At 46.4% G+C, this 17,121-nt stretch overlaps 1 protein-coding gene across 1 annotated transcript in view; it reads left to right on the top strand.

Moving 5' to 3' along the window:
* The window catches only part of HUNK (hormonally up-regulated Neu-associated kinase), a 105,315-nt gene that overhangs the window by 36,092 nt on the left and 52,102 nt on the right, over positions 1–17,121 (top strand). The window contains exon 2 of the mRNA XM_069472368.1: positions 5,588–5,880. Within this exon, the coding sequence (XP_069328469.1) occupies positions 5,588–5,880 (293 nt within the window). The remainder of the gene's footprint in view (positions 1–5,587; positions 5,881–17,121) is intronic.

Genomic DNA, 17,121 nt, shown 5'->3' with positions numbered 1-17,121 from the left:
CTTAGCTATTTATTTAAAAGTTGGTTTGCTGATGTTATCTGTCATCATAGGTAGGCTTTTTTTTTTTTTGCTTTTTTTTTGCTTTTTTTTTTTTTGGCGGGGAAAGGGAAGGGTGGGAATTACCATATTGTAAGAAAGGTTATTTCTTTTTTTTTTTTTTTTTTTTTTTTGAGACAGAGTGTCGCTTTGTTGCCCGGGCTAGAGTGAGTGCCGTGGCGTCAGCCCAGCTCACAGCAACCTCAAACTCCTGGGCTCAGGCAATCCTCCTGCCTCAGCCTCCCAAGTAGCTGGGACTACAGGCATGCGCCACCGTGCCCGGCTAATTTTTTCTATATATATTTTAGTTAGCCAGATAATTTCTTTCTATTTTTAGTAGAGACGGGGTCTCGCTCTTGCTCAGGCTGGTCTCGAACTCCTGACCTTGAGCGATCCACCCGCCTCGGCCTCCCAGAGTGCTAGGATTACAGGCGTGAGCCACCACGCCCGGCCAAAAGGTTATTTCTTAATTCATGAAAAAGTTGATGATTAATCTCTTTCAACTGGCATACATTGGAGGTTTGCTATTCTCTCTCTACTAATTTTCCACCACTGCAAGACTTTGCTATGTATCTTGTTGGAAATAGGGGGGCAATCTTTGAAAATGGGTTCTTGTGTAAAATTTTGGGAGGCTTTGCTATTTGGAGCTGTCGAAGGGCTGGAGCCTTAGTTTTACTGACCTTTCACAGAAAATTGTTTTTCTCAATGTGCTCAAGATGACCTCCAGGATTCCATACTCCCCTGGCGCTCCCTACCTCCCCCAAGTGCGTGCGTGTGCACACGCGTGTGTGTACACACACACACACACACGACCAGATTGGAAGTTCCCTGACAGCACTGGCTAGGGCTCTGTCCTCACGTGAATCAGTGAATCTGCAGCGTTGGTAACAGCCATTTGTGTGTGGTGTTACCACTCCTGTTGTCTGGAACACGCTAAACTTGCTTATTTTACTGCCATTTGACAGCAGATTTAATTTCACTCTTTAAAACTCTCCTTACTAAAGCAGTTTATTTTCCAGCTAGAGACGCATCGTTGCACCAGGCTTTACCCAGGTAGGATCAGTGTTAGATCTGTTTTGCCTGCAGATCTCTGTTTGCTGTCAAATTAAATTAGATGCCTTCCTTTGGTGATCACCGATTGACTTTTCCTTAATTTTCTATTCATTTTTCCCCCGTTTCGGTTGTAGATGAAAGTTGATTAAGTGGTTTTGTGTAATCAAGAACGGCATTCCATTTTCAGTGTCATCAGTGCGGAGCTTGCAAGTCGGGGTGACAAGCTGGGGTTTGAAAATGGAGAGGGAGGTTAACAGGAAACCTTCCCCCAGGCGAAATGGCTTCAGGGTTCTGGGATTTCATGGTGGGGGGCTCTTGACCAGTAGAACTTGGGAACCAAGAAGTCAGACAATGGTGGGGCATACACCTGGTGTGTTCGTTTCCTGGCGCTGCTATAATAGATTACCACAGACTTGGTGGCTTAAAGCAATGAGAAATTATTCTCTAACAGTCTGGAGGCTGGAAGCCCCAAATCAATTTCATGGGGCCAAAATCAAGGTGTCAGCAGGACTGAGCTCCCTCCGGAGCCCCATGGGGAGGTCTGGACTCGGCATCTTCCAGCTGCTGGTGGCCGCGTCAGTCTCTGTCTCCGTCTTCACGTTGTCTTCCCCCCTGTGCATCTGTCTGTCTGATCTCCCTTTAAAGACACTTGTGATGACATTTAGGGCTCACTCAGTTAACCTAGGACAGTCTCTCCATCTCAAGACCCTTAACTTCGTTATGTCTGCAAAGACCCTTTCCCCAAATTAGATGACAATTCCAGGTTCCAGGGATTAGGATGTGAACCTAACTTTGGGGGACCATTTTTTGGGCTACCATACCAGACCTGCTTCACAGAAGGCTCCATAAGATGCCCAGGGCCAGAGATGGACTGACTGGTGTTGGGATGAGAGGCTGGAGGGGTTTCCACTGGGTGTTTCCCCAGCTCCATGGATCACTTCATTGGCTTGTCCCTTCACCTTCAGGTAAGGGAGGAGGATGGGCTAGAGGAAGAGCAAGAAGAGAGAGAAGCTGGGAGACGTGTTTGGAAATACTGCATTTGCTCAGAAGTGGGAAGTACAGGAAGGACCACCCGGAGGAGGGCCTATGTACACACCTGAGCCCAGTGTGTTGGAAAGATGCACTAATTGTTACGATTGTGATAATCATACCACTGCGATAATGACAGTCCAACCTCATGGAAGGGGCCACCTGTACCCTCCTTTCTGTTCTGAGGGGTCTGCATTGTAGACATTTGCTAGCCAATTACTGGAGCTTCATGGGGTTCTACTTTGACAAAGACCTTGGTGGTCCAAAACCCTCGTGTGGGCTGTTTCAGCCCTGGGGGTGGACCTGGGAGGGAGCTCGTAGCGACTCGGTTCCCCGTGGGTCGTGTGGGCATGGGGGGAGCACAGGGAAGGTGAGGAGAGAAGGAGGCTGCAGAAAAAAGGTGGCGTCATTCACGACTACCAAGGAGGTGCTCACCATGCTTGGAAATGCATTCCAGAGGGGCAGCCTCACAGTTTTGGAGGCGGAAGTCCAAAATCAAGGTGTCAGCACGGCCATGCTCCCCACAGAGCCTCTGGGGGAAGGTCCTTTCTTGCCTCTTCCAGCTTCTGGTGGCTGCCAGCGTTCCTTGGCTCGTGGCCCTATCACTCCAGCTCTGCTTCCTTCTTCCCACGCCATCCCCTCTGTCCATTTGTGCAAAAGCTCCCTCTGCCTCTGTTTTATAAGGACACTGTGAGGACATTAAGGGCCCACCCAGATAATCCAGGTTAGTCTCACTTCAAAATTCTTCACTTAATTGCATCTGCAAAGACCTTTTTCCAAAAAAAGTCACATGTTCACAATCCAGGGATTAGGACTTGATATCTTTGGGTGGCCATTATTTAATCTAGTACAGGTAAAGAGCTAACTAAATAAATTATCCTATCAATAATCGTGGACTCTATTTAAAAAAGGCAGATTGTATTAGTGCCAGGTTTATAGACTATTGTTTATTCACAGCACTTTTAAGACTTTCATTGCCGAAGGGTGTAATTTTTTAAACATTGCAACACAGAGTCAAGTAAAGACAATACCTAATTGTACTTTTCAGCATCCCTCTCTCCCTACCTCCCCAAGGGGATGGATATGGATATAAATGTGCGTGTGTGTGTGTGTGTGTGTGTGTGCGCGTGTATATATACACACACATATTTTTTTTTGGTCAGGAATAAGTAGTTTATAAAGCTGTTAATTTAGTATCTCTAGTACTAGTTGGGGCCAAACGCAGCGGGAATGCGACTTTAGCTTCTGTGGGCTGAGAGCGTGGGCCCCAGCTGCCTTGGGGCAGAGCAGAGAGCAGACCCCCCCCCCTCCCCCGGCTGCCAGGTGTGTGAGGGACAAGGCTCAGGCCTGTTCAGCCCCCTGGGTTGTCTGTCTCTTCCTCACTCCTATCTTTGAATTGAGGGCCTGAATGTCTCTATTAAAACGAGACTTGTTTCCCCAGAAGAGATAGTAGACGAAGCTGTTAACAGCCATTTTTGCTTTGACGATTCCATCGGTGAGTCACTTACGGGTCACTGAATGTTGAGAAAGGACTGTGTGCTGCAAAGGGGTGGTTGTCCCGGTGGTAATTCTTAGCACAGATGCCACGTGCGTAGGGAAGGAGAGTTTAGGGGAGTCTGTCCAGGAGGGAGGTGGTGCCGAGTTAGCCTCTGAAGGACGGGGGCACTCGGGCGTGTGAAGGGGGTGGCGGGAGAACGTGGAGAGTGGCAGAACGTGTGTCGGGGGAGCAGGGACGCCCGCCCAGGAGGGAGAGCCTGCAGTCGGGGCTGGACGGCGGTGGGGCTGGTGGGGACAACGCCAGGAGCCCTGAAGAGCTTCTGCAACCTTATTCATTTATTCTTTTTTTTTTTTTTAATTTAAAGTCTGCCTTTGATTTGGACTCCCCACCCCTACTTTTTTTAAAAAAAGTATTTTTCTGGCTTTGTTGAGGTTTAATTGACACATAAATAGTGCGTGTGTTCGGGGTGTCTGGTGTGGCGTCGTGATGTGTGCACGTTGTGACATGGTTACCACAGCCAAGCTCGGGGACACATCCATCCCGCACAGGGTCATCGTTTTCCTGTGTGTGTGGTGGACATTAAAAAGGTCTACTCTTGTGGCAGTTTTCAAGTGTACAATACATTATTATGAAGTGTGGTCACCGTGCTGCATGATGCGTCTCAGACTTTTATTTATTTATTCATTTTTATCATGAACCGTGACCACAAAAGAATGTTTGAGCCTCTGGCTGAAATCATGTCTTTACTGATCTATTTGTCATTGATTTCTCTACATACTTGGACCTCTGTATATTGCATATTGCATATGGTGTATTTCAAGTGCATTGTGAAACAGGTAAAGAATATAATTAGGAAAAAAGGAAATAAATAGAAACGGAATGCCCACTGTCTTCATCCTGCACCCAGTGGCCCCATAGCCGTGCACGAGAGCGTCCCTGGGATGCTCGCGTCTCACTTAGAGACAGCGCGACTGGGTGCTGGGGGGCAAGGTCCGGAATGAACCAGACAGGTGTTGGGGTGTGGAAGGGGAGCAGAGAGGAAGGAAGGGGGAGAAGGGATTGACATCGAGTCAGTGGCTGGTTGCGTAGAGAGGGGAGTGAAGATGAAAGAAAAACAGGGTGAAAACAGTGGTGTGTCTTAGGGCTTGGTGAGTAGACAGGTGACTCTTCTCAGAGGAAGGGGGGCAGTTGGGGACAGATGCAGATTTGGGAGAAAAAGAAAAGTCTTCCCTTCTCTTCTGTCCCTTCATCTTTCCCTCTGTTTTTCCCTCCCTCCCTCCCACCCTACCTTTCGTGACAAGTTGGTTGTGGGGGAGACAACCCAGGAGGGGCTTCCTGTGGGTAACTGAGATGCGGCCCTGCAGGTTGGGTCCTAACAGCGGGGCCAGGAGCTCACCTGGGAGGTCATTCACCAAGGGGGGGAGGTGGACACTAGAGGCCAGAGACATTGGAGGCCTGAGCACCTGTGCAGGGTGGAGAACGGGTGGGGACAGGCCAGGGGCGCTGCACTGTTGGGCAGTGCACCCCCGTTCCTAGCCACACCCTGGAACTAGGATTGGGGGGTGGATTTAGCTGTTTCAGAAGCAGAGGTGTTGAGGGGGAACCAGATCTGGAAGAGACGATGGTGGGTCCTGAGAGAGACAGGGAGAGCTCTTTGCTGGAAGAGAAATTGGCTATTTCATCCACCTTCTCCCGCAGAGAAATAAGTTTGACATTAACCCTTCACGGAGCCTTCCAGGCAACCACGCATGTTTGCTCAAGTCAATTCCAGTCTCTTTTTAAATAATTGACTCTTTTGATTTTTCCCAATATTATATTTTTTGTTTTTTCTCCCCCCTTGATGCTGTCTCAGAGAAGGTGTTTCTCTCGTTGCGGAGAAATAGCGATGTATTTTCCTAGGGTTCCCATGAGTAGGCAAGGAACAGCCTTTGTCTGCAAGGTCTGATAACAGGCATCTTGGTTTCTCCTTAGGTGGCCATAAAAGTCATCGATAAGAAGAGAGCCAAAAAGGACACCTATGTCACCAAAAACCTGCGGCGAGAGGGGCAGATCCAGCAGATGATCCGTCACCCCAACATCACACAGCTCCTTGACATCTTAGAGACGGAAAACAGCTACTACCTGGTCATGGAGCTGTGCCCGGGGGGCAACCTGATGCACAAGATATACGAGAAGAAGCGGCTGGAGGAGGCCGAAGCCCGCAGATACATCAGGCAGCTCATCTCTGCCGTGGAGCACCTGCACCGGGCCGGGGTGGTCCACAGGTAAGGGCTGCGCCGCGCCGGTGAGCGCTGACTCCACGCTGAGTGAGCAGTCGTGCTCAAGGCTGAGTAGTTACAGCCTGTTTTACAATTCTTCTACATTTTTATTCCATGGAATTGTTTTGTAAGTTGGACTAATGCCAGTGTGGGGTTTAAAAGAGTGGCATCTAAAGCCAGAGTCACAGGGCTTGTGTCCTGGTTCTGTCCTTCAATAGTGTTTGACCTTGAGCAAGTTACTTAACTTCTCTGAACCTTGGTCTCTTCATCTGTGAAATGGGAATAATAATGATACTTCTCTCTTGGTTGGGGTAGGGCCGATGAGTTAATGTATAGAAAGAGCCCGGAATAGCGTTTAGTACCTGGTAGGCACCATGTACGTGTTGGCTGCTGTTCTTTTTATTATTTGCAGACTCATGGGACCAGTTGCTCAGGTGCCTGAAAGAAGAACCAGTGTTAAGATGGCATGAGATTATTTTCCACCTAGTGCCAGGGATGGTGCTTTCACTGTATTGCTTTACATATGGTAGCTGCTCAGTAGCTGTTTTATTCAATTGAACTGAATCATCATTTGAATTATGAACTTGCCCTTGAAATCAAGAGGGTATTCCCCATAAGCCAAACCAACCTCACAAATAATTTTGAAAATCAAGCTCGTTTTTACCAGCCTGTCCCCTCCTAGGCAGGGGCTTCACAAAGAAAGTGTATAGAAACAGCGTTCTTAGCAATGTTGCCCTTGGTCGTGGGTGTGCCTACTTTTAATACTGTATGAAAATAAAATAAATTTTAAAAAATGCAAGTGCCCTCTTTTCCTCCCAAGAGTGTTGGCTTTACCAATAAATGCATGGTTCTTCCTTGATAGAATTATAATCAGTTATTACTCCAAGTTGTTGAGAAAATTAAAAGTCATTTTTAATTGGTTCTGATTTTAAAAAGCAAGATCAAGGAATAAAATATGTGTGTGTGTATGTATATAAACATACGTGCACACATTTGTTAAGACATTTTTGATTCATATGCAATTCACATGTTATAAAATTTACTATTTAAAAGTGTATACCCCAGTGGTTTTTAGTATAATCACAGAGTTGTGCGACCATCACTACTATCTAATTTTAGAATATTTTTGTTACCCCCTCAAAAGAAACCCTGTTCCCACTAGCAGTCACTCCCCACTCCCTCCTGTCCCCAGCCTCTGGCAACTCCTAATGTACTTTCTGTCCCTATGGATTTGCCTATTCTGGACATTTCATGGAAATGGAATCATGCAGAATATGGTCTTTGGTGATTGGCTTCTTTCACTTAGCATAATGTTTTTCAGATTTGCTCATGTTACAGCACATATCAGTACCTGCTTCCTTTTTATGGCTGAATAATATTCCCTTGTACGGCCACACCGCAGCTTGTGGATCCATTCGTCAGGCGATGGACTCTGGGTTATCTCCACGTTTCGGCTGTCATGAATGATGCTGCTGTGAGCGTTCGCATACAAGTGTGTGTGTATACAAGTCCTTTCTCTTGGAGGACTCCGCTCCAGGAAGTGGAATCGCTCGGTCATGTGCCAACCCTCTGTTTTAACCTTTGCAGGAAACACATATTTTTAAAAAATTCAACATTTAATGGCGAATCTAATTTTAATTTTAAATGATAATCTAATTTTACCTGGTTGAAAGCCACTCATTTTCTGATCAGCAAAGAAAGCAGCTCCAGGCCTTTACTTAATAGAACCCTGAGACTTTCAAGGCAGGGCGGGCCGTCTCCTTGCTAATGGGCCTGGCACCGTGGGGGGCTCTGCCCTGTCGTGTCTGAACCCAGGGACACTGTGGGGAGGTCCCTTGCCCAGGCTCTCCCAGAGCCAGCCTGGGCCAGGCGCCATTCAGGCCTGTCATTTCCTTCTCACCGAGGCGAGAGAACCTCTTCACGTACATTTTCTTAGTCACACATGTTGTCATGAGATCACGCTTTGTTAGGACTCCCTGGGTTTAGAGCAATCAGCAAGGAAGAGAACATTCAGAAATAAGTGAATAACGCTATTTTTGGCTCTTTCCAACAATACCCTGTGTAGCCTGAAGTGTCATAGCTCTGCCATTATGAGGAAAATGATGGTCGTAAGTGTGCCTGGCTCTTTGTTTGCTAGGATGACAAAGGCAGAAACCTCGTGAATGAATCAGTTTGCATTTCCCGAGTCCGCAGGTCACAGGGGAAGGTAGAACCAGGGGAACTGCGAGTGGCGGAGCTTTCTGTGGGACTGGGGTGTTTTTCCAAGGGTTTCGTGCTGTCAAAAATGCAACGAGCACCGAGCCGCTCAGGATTTCGAGGACAGCAAAGGAAAATCAGGTGAAAGCTGTGCATTGCACACTGGCCTCGCCTGCAGGAAATTCTCAACAACCCTTTCAAAACAATTTTAACAAAATCCAACCCCTCTCGGTGCAATTACTGTCAGGATGTCAAAGGAATGAATTTAATAATGTTTTGATCGCAAAGACAGTTTACTTTTTCTTTCTCTGATCTCCGGACTTTCTACTTTTTCCTCTCTCTCCTTGGAAATATATTCATAATCCAATAATGGCGAGGGCTCAGATCTTTTAAAGTTAAAGAAGGTTGGAAATAATAGGCATCGTGGAGGAGGATTTCTTCTTTTTTGTCTCTAAGAAATCGTGTGGATGTGTGTTACCGCGCACGGACATAGGTGATTAGGCGGTGGAGACATCGCATTAAGATATTTAGAATATATTCATGGGTGGCTCGGACTGAATGTCTTGACTTTCAAAGACTCTAGACCACTAACTTTTGGCATTCATAATTTGGTTGACCACCGGTATGCTCTTTCTGTAGCCTTTGCAGTGGTGGAGAATTTTCTCCTTATGCTGCAAAGGTAGAATAAATTTCATGAATTATTTTGAGGTTAGATTTTTTTCAAGTGAATACCAGAGTATAGTATTTCAGAGAGACCCTGCAGTCCCTGGTGGGCAGATTTCTGAGGAAGTACATTGGATTGTCCAAAAGGAGTCAAGATGAATTTTTGTGGCTACATGGACACAATGATTTAAAGGGCTTTTGGCTCGTGTGTTAGGAGATGCTTTAAAAATGCAGTTGGTTCCTGGTCAGGCTGGTACTACGCTGTTATGTCATAGCTTAATGCTAGCAGTGCCCTCATTTCCTGTGGTATTAAATCTAAATATTTAATTATCTACCCAGAACTATTTAGATATCATTCAAAAGAAGCAAATCTTTAAGCATCATGTAAATATTGTAAGTAGAACTTTAATAAAGGGAAACTAAACCCTCGTAAAGCAGATTCTCTTAGCCGGCAGAGAACGTCAGGAAATTGGACTTGTGTCTTTTGTTACGATAGGGCCGTTGTTAATTTTGGCAAAGGTAGAATGTGGTCTGACGTCTTCTTTACTCCACCTTAGAATTGCCTGAGATTCTCTAAGAGATGACGAGTTGTTTTTTCTCCCCTCAAATGTGCTCACCCAGCGGGATGCCAAAATCCGATGATTTGCCTATTGTATACAGAGCGTCAACTCTTAACGTGAGTCAACGAGAACACCGATTCTGCTGAGAGGCTAATTTGAGATTCATGTTTCATTCAGGGCTAACAAAGTCCAATCAGACTGTACAGGCAAAACCTAAGAGGGTACTACAATACCGCCATCCCCAGCAGGAAGAGACAAGCCAGGGGCCGCAGGACTGGGAGGAGGAGACACACGATCAAAGAGCGAGGGAGCCGTGCTTGGATGTGTGTCAGCGCCTGGGCTCCGGCCGGCCGTGACCTTATTCATTCATCAATACTGGGAAAGGGCCCTGGGCGCCTAAGAGGAGTGCAGTGCGGGAGAGGAGGCCCTTCTTTGTTCTCTGGGGCCTGACAAGAAGCAGGCACAACCTGTGCTGGTGGGGGATTAGGAAGTTCTTTTAACTTTCAGGTTTTTTGGAGAGGGGAAGGCGGGGAAGGCAGATGAGAGGGTAATGATTTCTGCTCACCTCTGGGAGCTGTGTGGGATCCCAGGGCCTGCTGAGAGCAAGCACATACATAGGCAGAAGCACAGGTGATAGCAAAAGTTTTGTGTTTAATTGGGTTTAAAAAAATAGGTGCTGGGTATAGTGGCTCATGCCTATAGTAGAGGCAGGAGGATCATTTGGGGCCAGGAGTTTGAGACCAGCCTGGGCAATATAGTGAGACCCCGTCTCTACAAAAAAAATAAAAGAATTAGTTGGACGTGGTGGCACACACCTATAGTCCTAGGTACTTGGGAAGCTGAAATAGGAGGATCACTTGAGCCCACGAATTGAAGGCTGTCGTGAGTTATGATCGGGCCACTGCACTCCAGCCTGGTGACAGAGTGAGACACTATCTTTAAAAAAAAAAAATGGGATTGGAAATGTGAGGTTTTGCAAAGCTCTAGCCCAACAACTTTGTGGATGGGGATATGCAGTGGTCAGCGGCATTGCCTCTAAAGCCAGACCGCCTGTGTCCACATGCTGGCTCCACCACTTAAAAGCAGTATTGGGGCCGGGCGTGGTGGCTCACGCCTGTAATCCTAGCACTCTGGGAGGCCGAGGCGGGAGGATCGCTCGAGGTCAGGAGTTTGAGACCAGCCTGAGCAAGAGTGAGACCCTGTCTCTACTAAAAAATAGAAAGAAATTATCTGGACAACTATGAATATATAGAAAAAATTAGCCGGGCATGGTGGCGCATGCCTATAGTCCCAGCTACTCTGGAGGCTGAGGCAGAAGGATCGCTTGAGCCCAGGAGTTTGAGGTTGCTGTGAGCTAGGCTGACGCCACGGCACTCTAGCCTGGGCAACAGAGTGAGACTTTGTCTCAAAAAAAAAGAAAAAAAAAAAAAAAAGGCAGCATTGGGCAAATGACTCAGGCTTTTGTGCCTCTCTTTGTGCATCTGCACAATAAGGATAATGGATTATGCACTTCACATGGTTGTTGTGAGGATTAGAAAAGTCAATCCATGTAAAGGGCCCAAAGCCAAGACACTGCCTCAGGACCAAGTATGTGTTCCCTGTAATAATTCCTCATTTTATACACTCTGCAGCTGTTCTCTGCTTGCGCCTTCCTTGCTATCTTTGCCTGGCTGAATCCTACTCATCCTTCAGGTCTCAGCTCCAAGCTCACCTTATCCAGGAAGCCCTCCAGGTTGGGCCCCCTGGTCATAGACTCCCATGGCACCCTCTGCTTTGCTTCCCAAACACTTATCCCACAATTACTTGTTTGCTATCCGTCTTCAGTATGGGCCATAACTTAGCCCCGTGCCCAGCCCAGGGGACACACAGCAAGGCTTTGTTGAATGAATGAAGGAACATGGAATGAATACTGGTAGTGTCAGAGTTTGCGCTGGGATGGAAGCTTTTCTGGTAGCCAGTTGCATGTTCTTTCTGGACTATTCCAAATTTTCCCTGGGATTTCAGGAGAGTTTCTTCACTGACTTAGTGCCAATTTGTTTATTTTTCAGGTCACAATTTGTAGAGTGGCATCTTTCTAGTGAATAGCTCTTTTCATTTTTATAAACAGAATTCACTTCCAGAACATTACAGGGACTCAATAAAGGTTTCATTTTGAATAAATAAATCAGGTATCTGCTTAACAAATTATTCTTGTGTTTTATCAAAATGTCTATATTGCAAATAAATCAAAGATTTGCAAATAATTTGATTTTAATACAGTGCTTCTGAGGATAAGACCTAACCAAAAAACTTTTGTTTCCTGCAAAAGCCTGTTGCCTCGGGAGTTGTGTGCTTGGGGACTTTTGGATGCTTTAATCTTAGTTTATTATTAAAAATCCATCTTGTGGCCATCCCCACAGGCAAAACTTTCTCCCCAGACTTAATCCTGTCTGAGTTTGGTCCAGCCCTGCCTGGGCTGCTTCTCTTGTGACCTTTGACATGGGGGGTCGTGCCCCCAATGCTGTTTGCTTATGGCCAAATTGATCACCCCTTTTCAGTCTTCTCTGTGGTCTTTCCTCTTGACCTTGACGTAGCATCTTTACCTTTATTAGCGTCAGCTCCAGCCTCTCACCTCATAACCACTACCCTTTGCCTCTCATCGGAGGGCCCCACAAGGACTTAGGCGTGCCTCCTCTCATTTCCTTGTGCCCACCGCCCTGCTGGGTAGCCCCTCTTATGCTGGCCAGCTTCCAAGGAGGAATCAGAGCTCAGAGAGTGGAAATGACTTGCCCAGGGTCAGTTGGAACGAGCCGGGCGCCAAGGCCTGTCTTTATTCACTTCCCCAGGCCTCCACATGTTCGCTCAGCCCCTCTGTGTCTCACACGCTCCTTCTGTCCCCTCCTTGAATCCTGGCGGCCTCAGTTTTATGCCACTCAGTTCTCACTTTCATCTTTGGTCTCAGCCCTGAGTGGCTGCCCCTCGGCCTAGACCGCCTGCGCTGGGCATGGCCTGCTGAGGCCCCGGGAGACGTGTGATGCACACACACATACACATGACCACACACACAGTGTGTACACACTGACACGTGAGTGCTCACACTTACATGTGTGTGCATGCAACATACGCACATATTTACACACGTGTACACTCATACACATGGATGCACATGCACATCCATGCTCTCCCCACATGCATGCACACACATAAATGTGTGCTTGCACTTGCAGTGTGCACACAAAAACCCATGTGCTCTCACACACACTCCCGCCCCCACCTCCCCAGCACTGCTCCTGTCTGCTTCTTGGCTTCACAGGGTCAGAGCAGCTGCTGTTTTTTGGGTGGGGGGTAGCCAGGACCTGTATGTTTGTTGTGGCCACAGGGCCCTCCCTGACGGTCCTCCCTTGCACTGTCAGTCTGGGAGGACGGTGACTGAGTTCACTATGGCCAGTCTTGGACCCTTTGAGATAACCACCTTTAAAGAAATGCAGGGAGAGTTTGGAGGGGTGGGTGGAGGCTGGGTGGTAGCCTGTGGTGAACATTTAATTGTTAGTAATGGCCTCTTAGTGCTCGTTCTTTTGAAAGAACCTAGAGTAGGTGATTAGGTGATACCCGGAGGGTGTTGTTGGGGCTCAGAAAACAGTACCCCAAAATGAAGGCCTCAGAAGCAAAAGTTTTTCTCTGACCTTCCCCTGTCCTCCTGTCTCTCAGTCCCTTTCTCTCCCGGGGCTAGCTTAGCCTCACAAACTGGAATCCCTCTTCCCCAAGGTGGGTCTTAGAAACCAGAATCCCTTTTCTCGAAAGCCAGCCCTTACAGCTAGCAATATTCTGTGTAAAAACTGGCCGCTAAGAAATGAACTGACCTACCTTGACCATAGGTCATAAGACCCCCATTCGAGAGAAGGCCCTGCCCCACACCCAGAAGGAAGGATGCTGCTCAGAGAGGCCAAGAAGGATCTAGACAGACAGGCCTTGCTGGGTGTCCCCACTCAGTCTGTTAGCATTAGATCAGACCCTTTTTGTCCAATCATGTTTCTACATGGCTGTCCATGCTTTGTTGAACCTAAGCGTAAAAATGGACAATGTCCCCTGTATCTTTGTGCCTTCACTCTGAAGGCTGCCCTGTACACAAGTTAAATGCATGTGTGCCTGTTCTCCATCTGCCTCCTGTCAGTGGTTTTCAGCCAACCTTAAGGGGGCCGAGGGCCTTGGCCTCTGCAGGGGGGAGGGGTCTTTTTCTCTTAGGTCCTCTCTAGGTCTCTGGACAAACACCCCACACAGGACTCAGTGTCAGGCCTGGGGGGTGCCGCAGTGACGAGTGCTATGGGGCATTTCTCTCTGGAACTGCCAGTTAGCGAAGGAGGTCCAGAAGCCTCCTGTGCCTGCACCCACCGCCCCTCCAGCAGCCTCTTCTCCGCCGGGCTCGCTCCCCTGCTCTCCCAAAGGGCCGCTCCAGGCTTCTCTCACTTGGTACATTGGTTTGTTCCTTTTGTTCCCAAGACATTCCGTCCCCTCACTCAGCACTGTCCTGGTCAACGCACCTTCCAGCGCCTTGTACAGGTCATGCCCCGTTCCCATTGTTGCCTCCTCTGAATCCTCCTCGAAGCCCCTTTGGCCAAGAAAAAGCTATTTCCCATCCATCCAGGGGCCATTCCCCTCTCCTTCCGTTTTGTTCTCAGTTATAAATTAACGCTGAACTTCACATTTACCTGCCACAGAGAGGAATTCTTCATACTGCAAGACTGAAGGGAGACCCTCCTACTCCCTCTCCCCTCCATGAAAGTGGTCATGGTTACTCAGGTCAAGGACCACCGATGTGAGGTTGAATGTCCACTTCCCCTCTGCCCTGTCGCCATGTGTGGACCAGGCTCCCGTTGGTACCTTCCTTTCTGTAGGGCAAATCGCACACTTAGCAGAGCCAAGTGTTTTGCTCTTGGATGGAGCTAGAGTAAGCACCATGCTTTTCCCATGGACCACAGATGGTTTTCTGATGGAGTCAGTTTCCTGAATAATTGAGACCTGCCAGTATTTTTTTTTTTTTTTAAAGGCACACTGTAGAGCCGGGTGTGGTGGCACGTGCCTGTAGTTCCAGCTACCCAGGGGCTGAGGTGTGAGCATTACTTGAGCCCAGGAGTTCACGGCTGCAGTGCACTAGCATTGCACCGCGGCACTGCAGCCTGGGCAGCACAGCGAGACCCTGTCTCTATTTTGTAAAAAAATAAATAAAGGTATACTGTAATATCCAGACACTAAAACTTGATGAATAAATTCACCCTTTTCTTAATTCAAGAAGGTGTCTTCTCAATTTTGTGTTCTCTTGGGGTCATTTGTGGCCTCTTTGGTCATTGTTGAGTAGCTGGGCAGAGGGTCTGGGTGGCCCTCTGCTGAATGGAGTCAGGGAATTAACTTCAGGTGGCCAAGGATGCTCTACAGTGAACTGCCAGAGTGAGGGACTTGGGTGTAGCCACACCATTCTTAGTACTGATTGCTTAGGAAAGGGAAACATATCTAAAAGCTGCTTTAAAAAAAATTCATACTTTATTTTTTTTTGAGTGGTTTTAGGTTTACAGGAAAATTGCACAGAAACTACAGAGCATTCCCACATTGTTCTCCCCATTATGAATATCTTGTGTTAGTGTGGCACATTCGCTACAATTGATGAACCTATATGGGTACATTATTATTATAATAACTAAGGTCTGCAGTTTACATTCGGGGTCACTCTTTGTGTTGTACGGTTCTGTGAATTTTGACAAATGCATGATGTCATGTATCCACTACTACAGTATCATGAATTCTTTCACCTTCCTAAAAACCCTCTGTGCTCCACCTGTTCATACGTCCTTTCTTCCCTTCCCAACACCAACCTCTGGCAACTATTAATACTAATCCTTTTCCAGTCTCCACAGTTTTGCCTTTTCCAGAAATGTCATATAGGTGGAGTCATATAGTATGAGGCCTTTTCAGACCAGCTTCTTTCACTTAAAAACATGCATTTGACGTTCCTCGATGTTTCCTTGAGGACTTGACAGCTCTGTTCTTCTCATCAATGAATAGGCCAGTGTCGGATGTGCCACAGTTTGTGTATCCATTCGCCTACGGAAGGACACCTTGGCTGCTTCCAATTCTGGAAAATTATAAATAAAGCTGCTATAAACATTCAGGTTCATAAGTTTTCCACTCATTTGGGTAAATCCCTAGGTAAAGGCTATTTTTAAAAATGGGATTTTAGGGCCTTTTTTCCTAAGGAGTCAGAAGGAAAGTATCTCTCCTGCTTCTAGGTAAGTTATGAAAGCCAAGGCAGGAGGTGGAAATAAATAAAGCCAAAAGAGGTGGAATGTTCCTTGCATTTAGGTAGGTTGAGTACATTGAACTTCTGGACAGAAACTAAGGTATTAATAGCGCACCTTTGCATTAACTAGTCATGACAGCTTAAGAGGTTGGTTGGTTAGCACTGAGATCTTTTAGAAGCCTGGACAGAAGGGTAATGCAGTATATGGGTAAATAATCCCAGTTAACCAGGTTTGTAACCAGGTTTGAACTGAGCGTTTATCTTAGGGGCTGGGAGTTGGTTACTATGGGATGCAGTAACTTTGAACTGAGTTTGTTTTTCTCATTTTGCCTAATACTTATATTTTTAAACTTCCTCCCTGGTTTTATGACATCTCCCTGATTTTAAAAGTGTATATTTTTTTTCTTTTGCATTTTCTCTTAATTGTAAGTCTTCCATTTATATCATTCTTCTAATCATTGTGGTTGTTCTGTAGGCTTTCATGGCCCCAGAAATACCCAGCCTAGTTTTATTATTCTTGGCAATTGCTTTCTTTTACCTTGCCTCTTTAAGCTGTTTCTCTCTACAGTATTTGTTCTGAAGCAAATTTCTCCCTTAGCGTGGCTTCCATTCTTCCCAGGCAAAGAGGCTTAATTTCGTTTGAAACAAACTGTGGCCTTTTAGATTTAAATCATGCTGCCACTTTGTAATCAGTGTTCATGGAATCACAGTTGGGGCTATCGCTGGCATGCTATTTTGTGTGTGCATGTGTGTGTTTTGGAATCACCGTGTATGCTTGGGTAGAAGTCCAGCTTATACTGTGTCTTAATTATCTTCAGAAAAGAGGAAGTGCCTTACAAAGCCCTCTCAAATCTCTCATATTATGGGTGCACAATTTCAATTTCAGTATTTTATTTTATTTTATTTTATTTTATTTTTTTTTTGAGACAGAGTCTCACTCTGTTGCCCAGGCTAGAGTGAGTGCCGTGGCGTCAGCCTAGCTCACAGCAACCTCAAACTCCTGAGCTCAAGCGATCCTCCTGTCTCAGCCTCCCGAGTAGCTGGGACTACAGGCATGCGCCAGTATTTTATTTTCAACAACAAAGTACTAGTTGAAGAAGACACATTAACCTTGTTTAGACTCACTGATGACTTTGGGTGCTCTAGAAATCACCAGAGGAATTCGATAGAAAGGGAGGCAAAAACATTTTATGTGGCTTTAATAATAACTTCTAGAGATATGGCCTCCGTTACAATAGTTTGAGAGAGCACTCTAAAAATTATTCTCTGAACGGTTAATTTATAGAAATTTTAAATGGGTTTGGGATAAGATTTCCAGCAAGTGCATCACATACAGATTCAAAAAATGCTCTACCTCAAGCATCCAGTCACCTGAAAGGCCATGTTATAGTGGAAACATTGCACAGTGACTCAAAGGGCCATCCTAGTTCTGCCTGTGACAAGTTTGAATTAAATTATTTCATGAAATGTGAGGGTATGGAAACAATATTTCTAAAATAATTTATGTTAACATTTTAGTATATAATGGTACAGCCTCACAGATAAATAGCATATAAATAA

Source organism: Eulemur rufifrons, chromosome 7, assembly GCF_041146395.1.
Source record: "Eulemur rufifrons isolate Redbay chromosome 7, OSU_ERuf_1, whole genome shotgun sequence".
Taxonomy (NCBI): domain Eukaryota; kingdom Metazoa; phylum Chordata; class Mammalia; order Primates; family Lemuridae; genus Eulemur; species Eulemur rufifrons.
The sequence above is the reverse complement of the archived record's forward strand: the minus strand, read 5'-3'. Positions and strand labels throughout refer to the sequence as shown.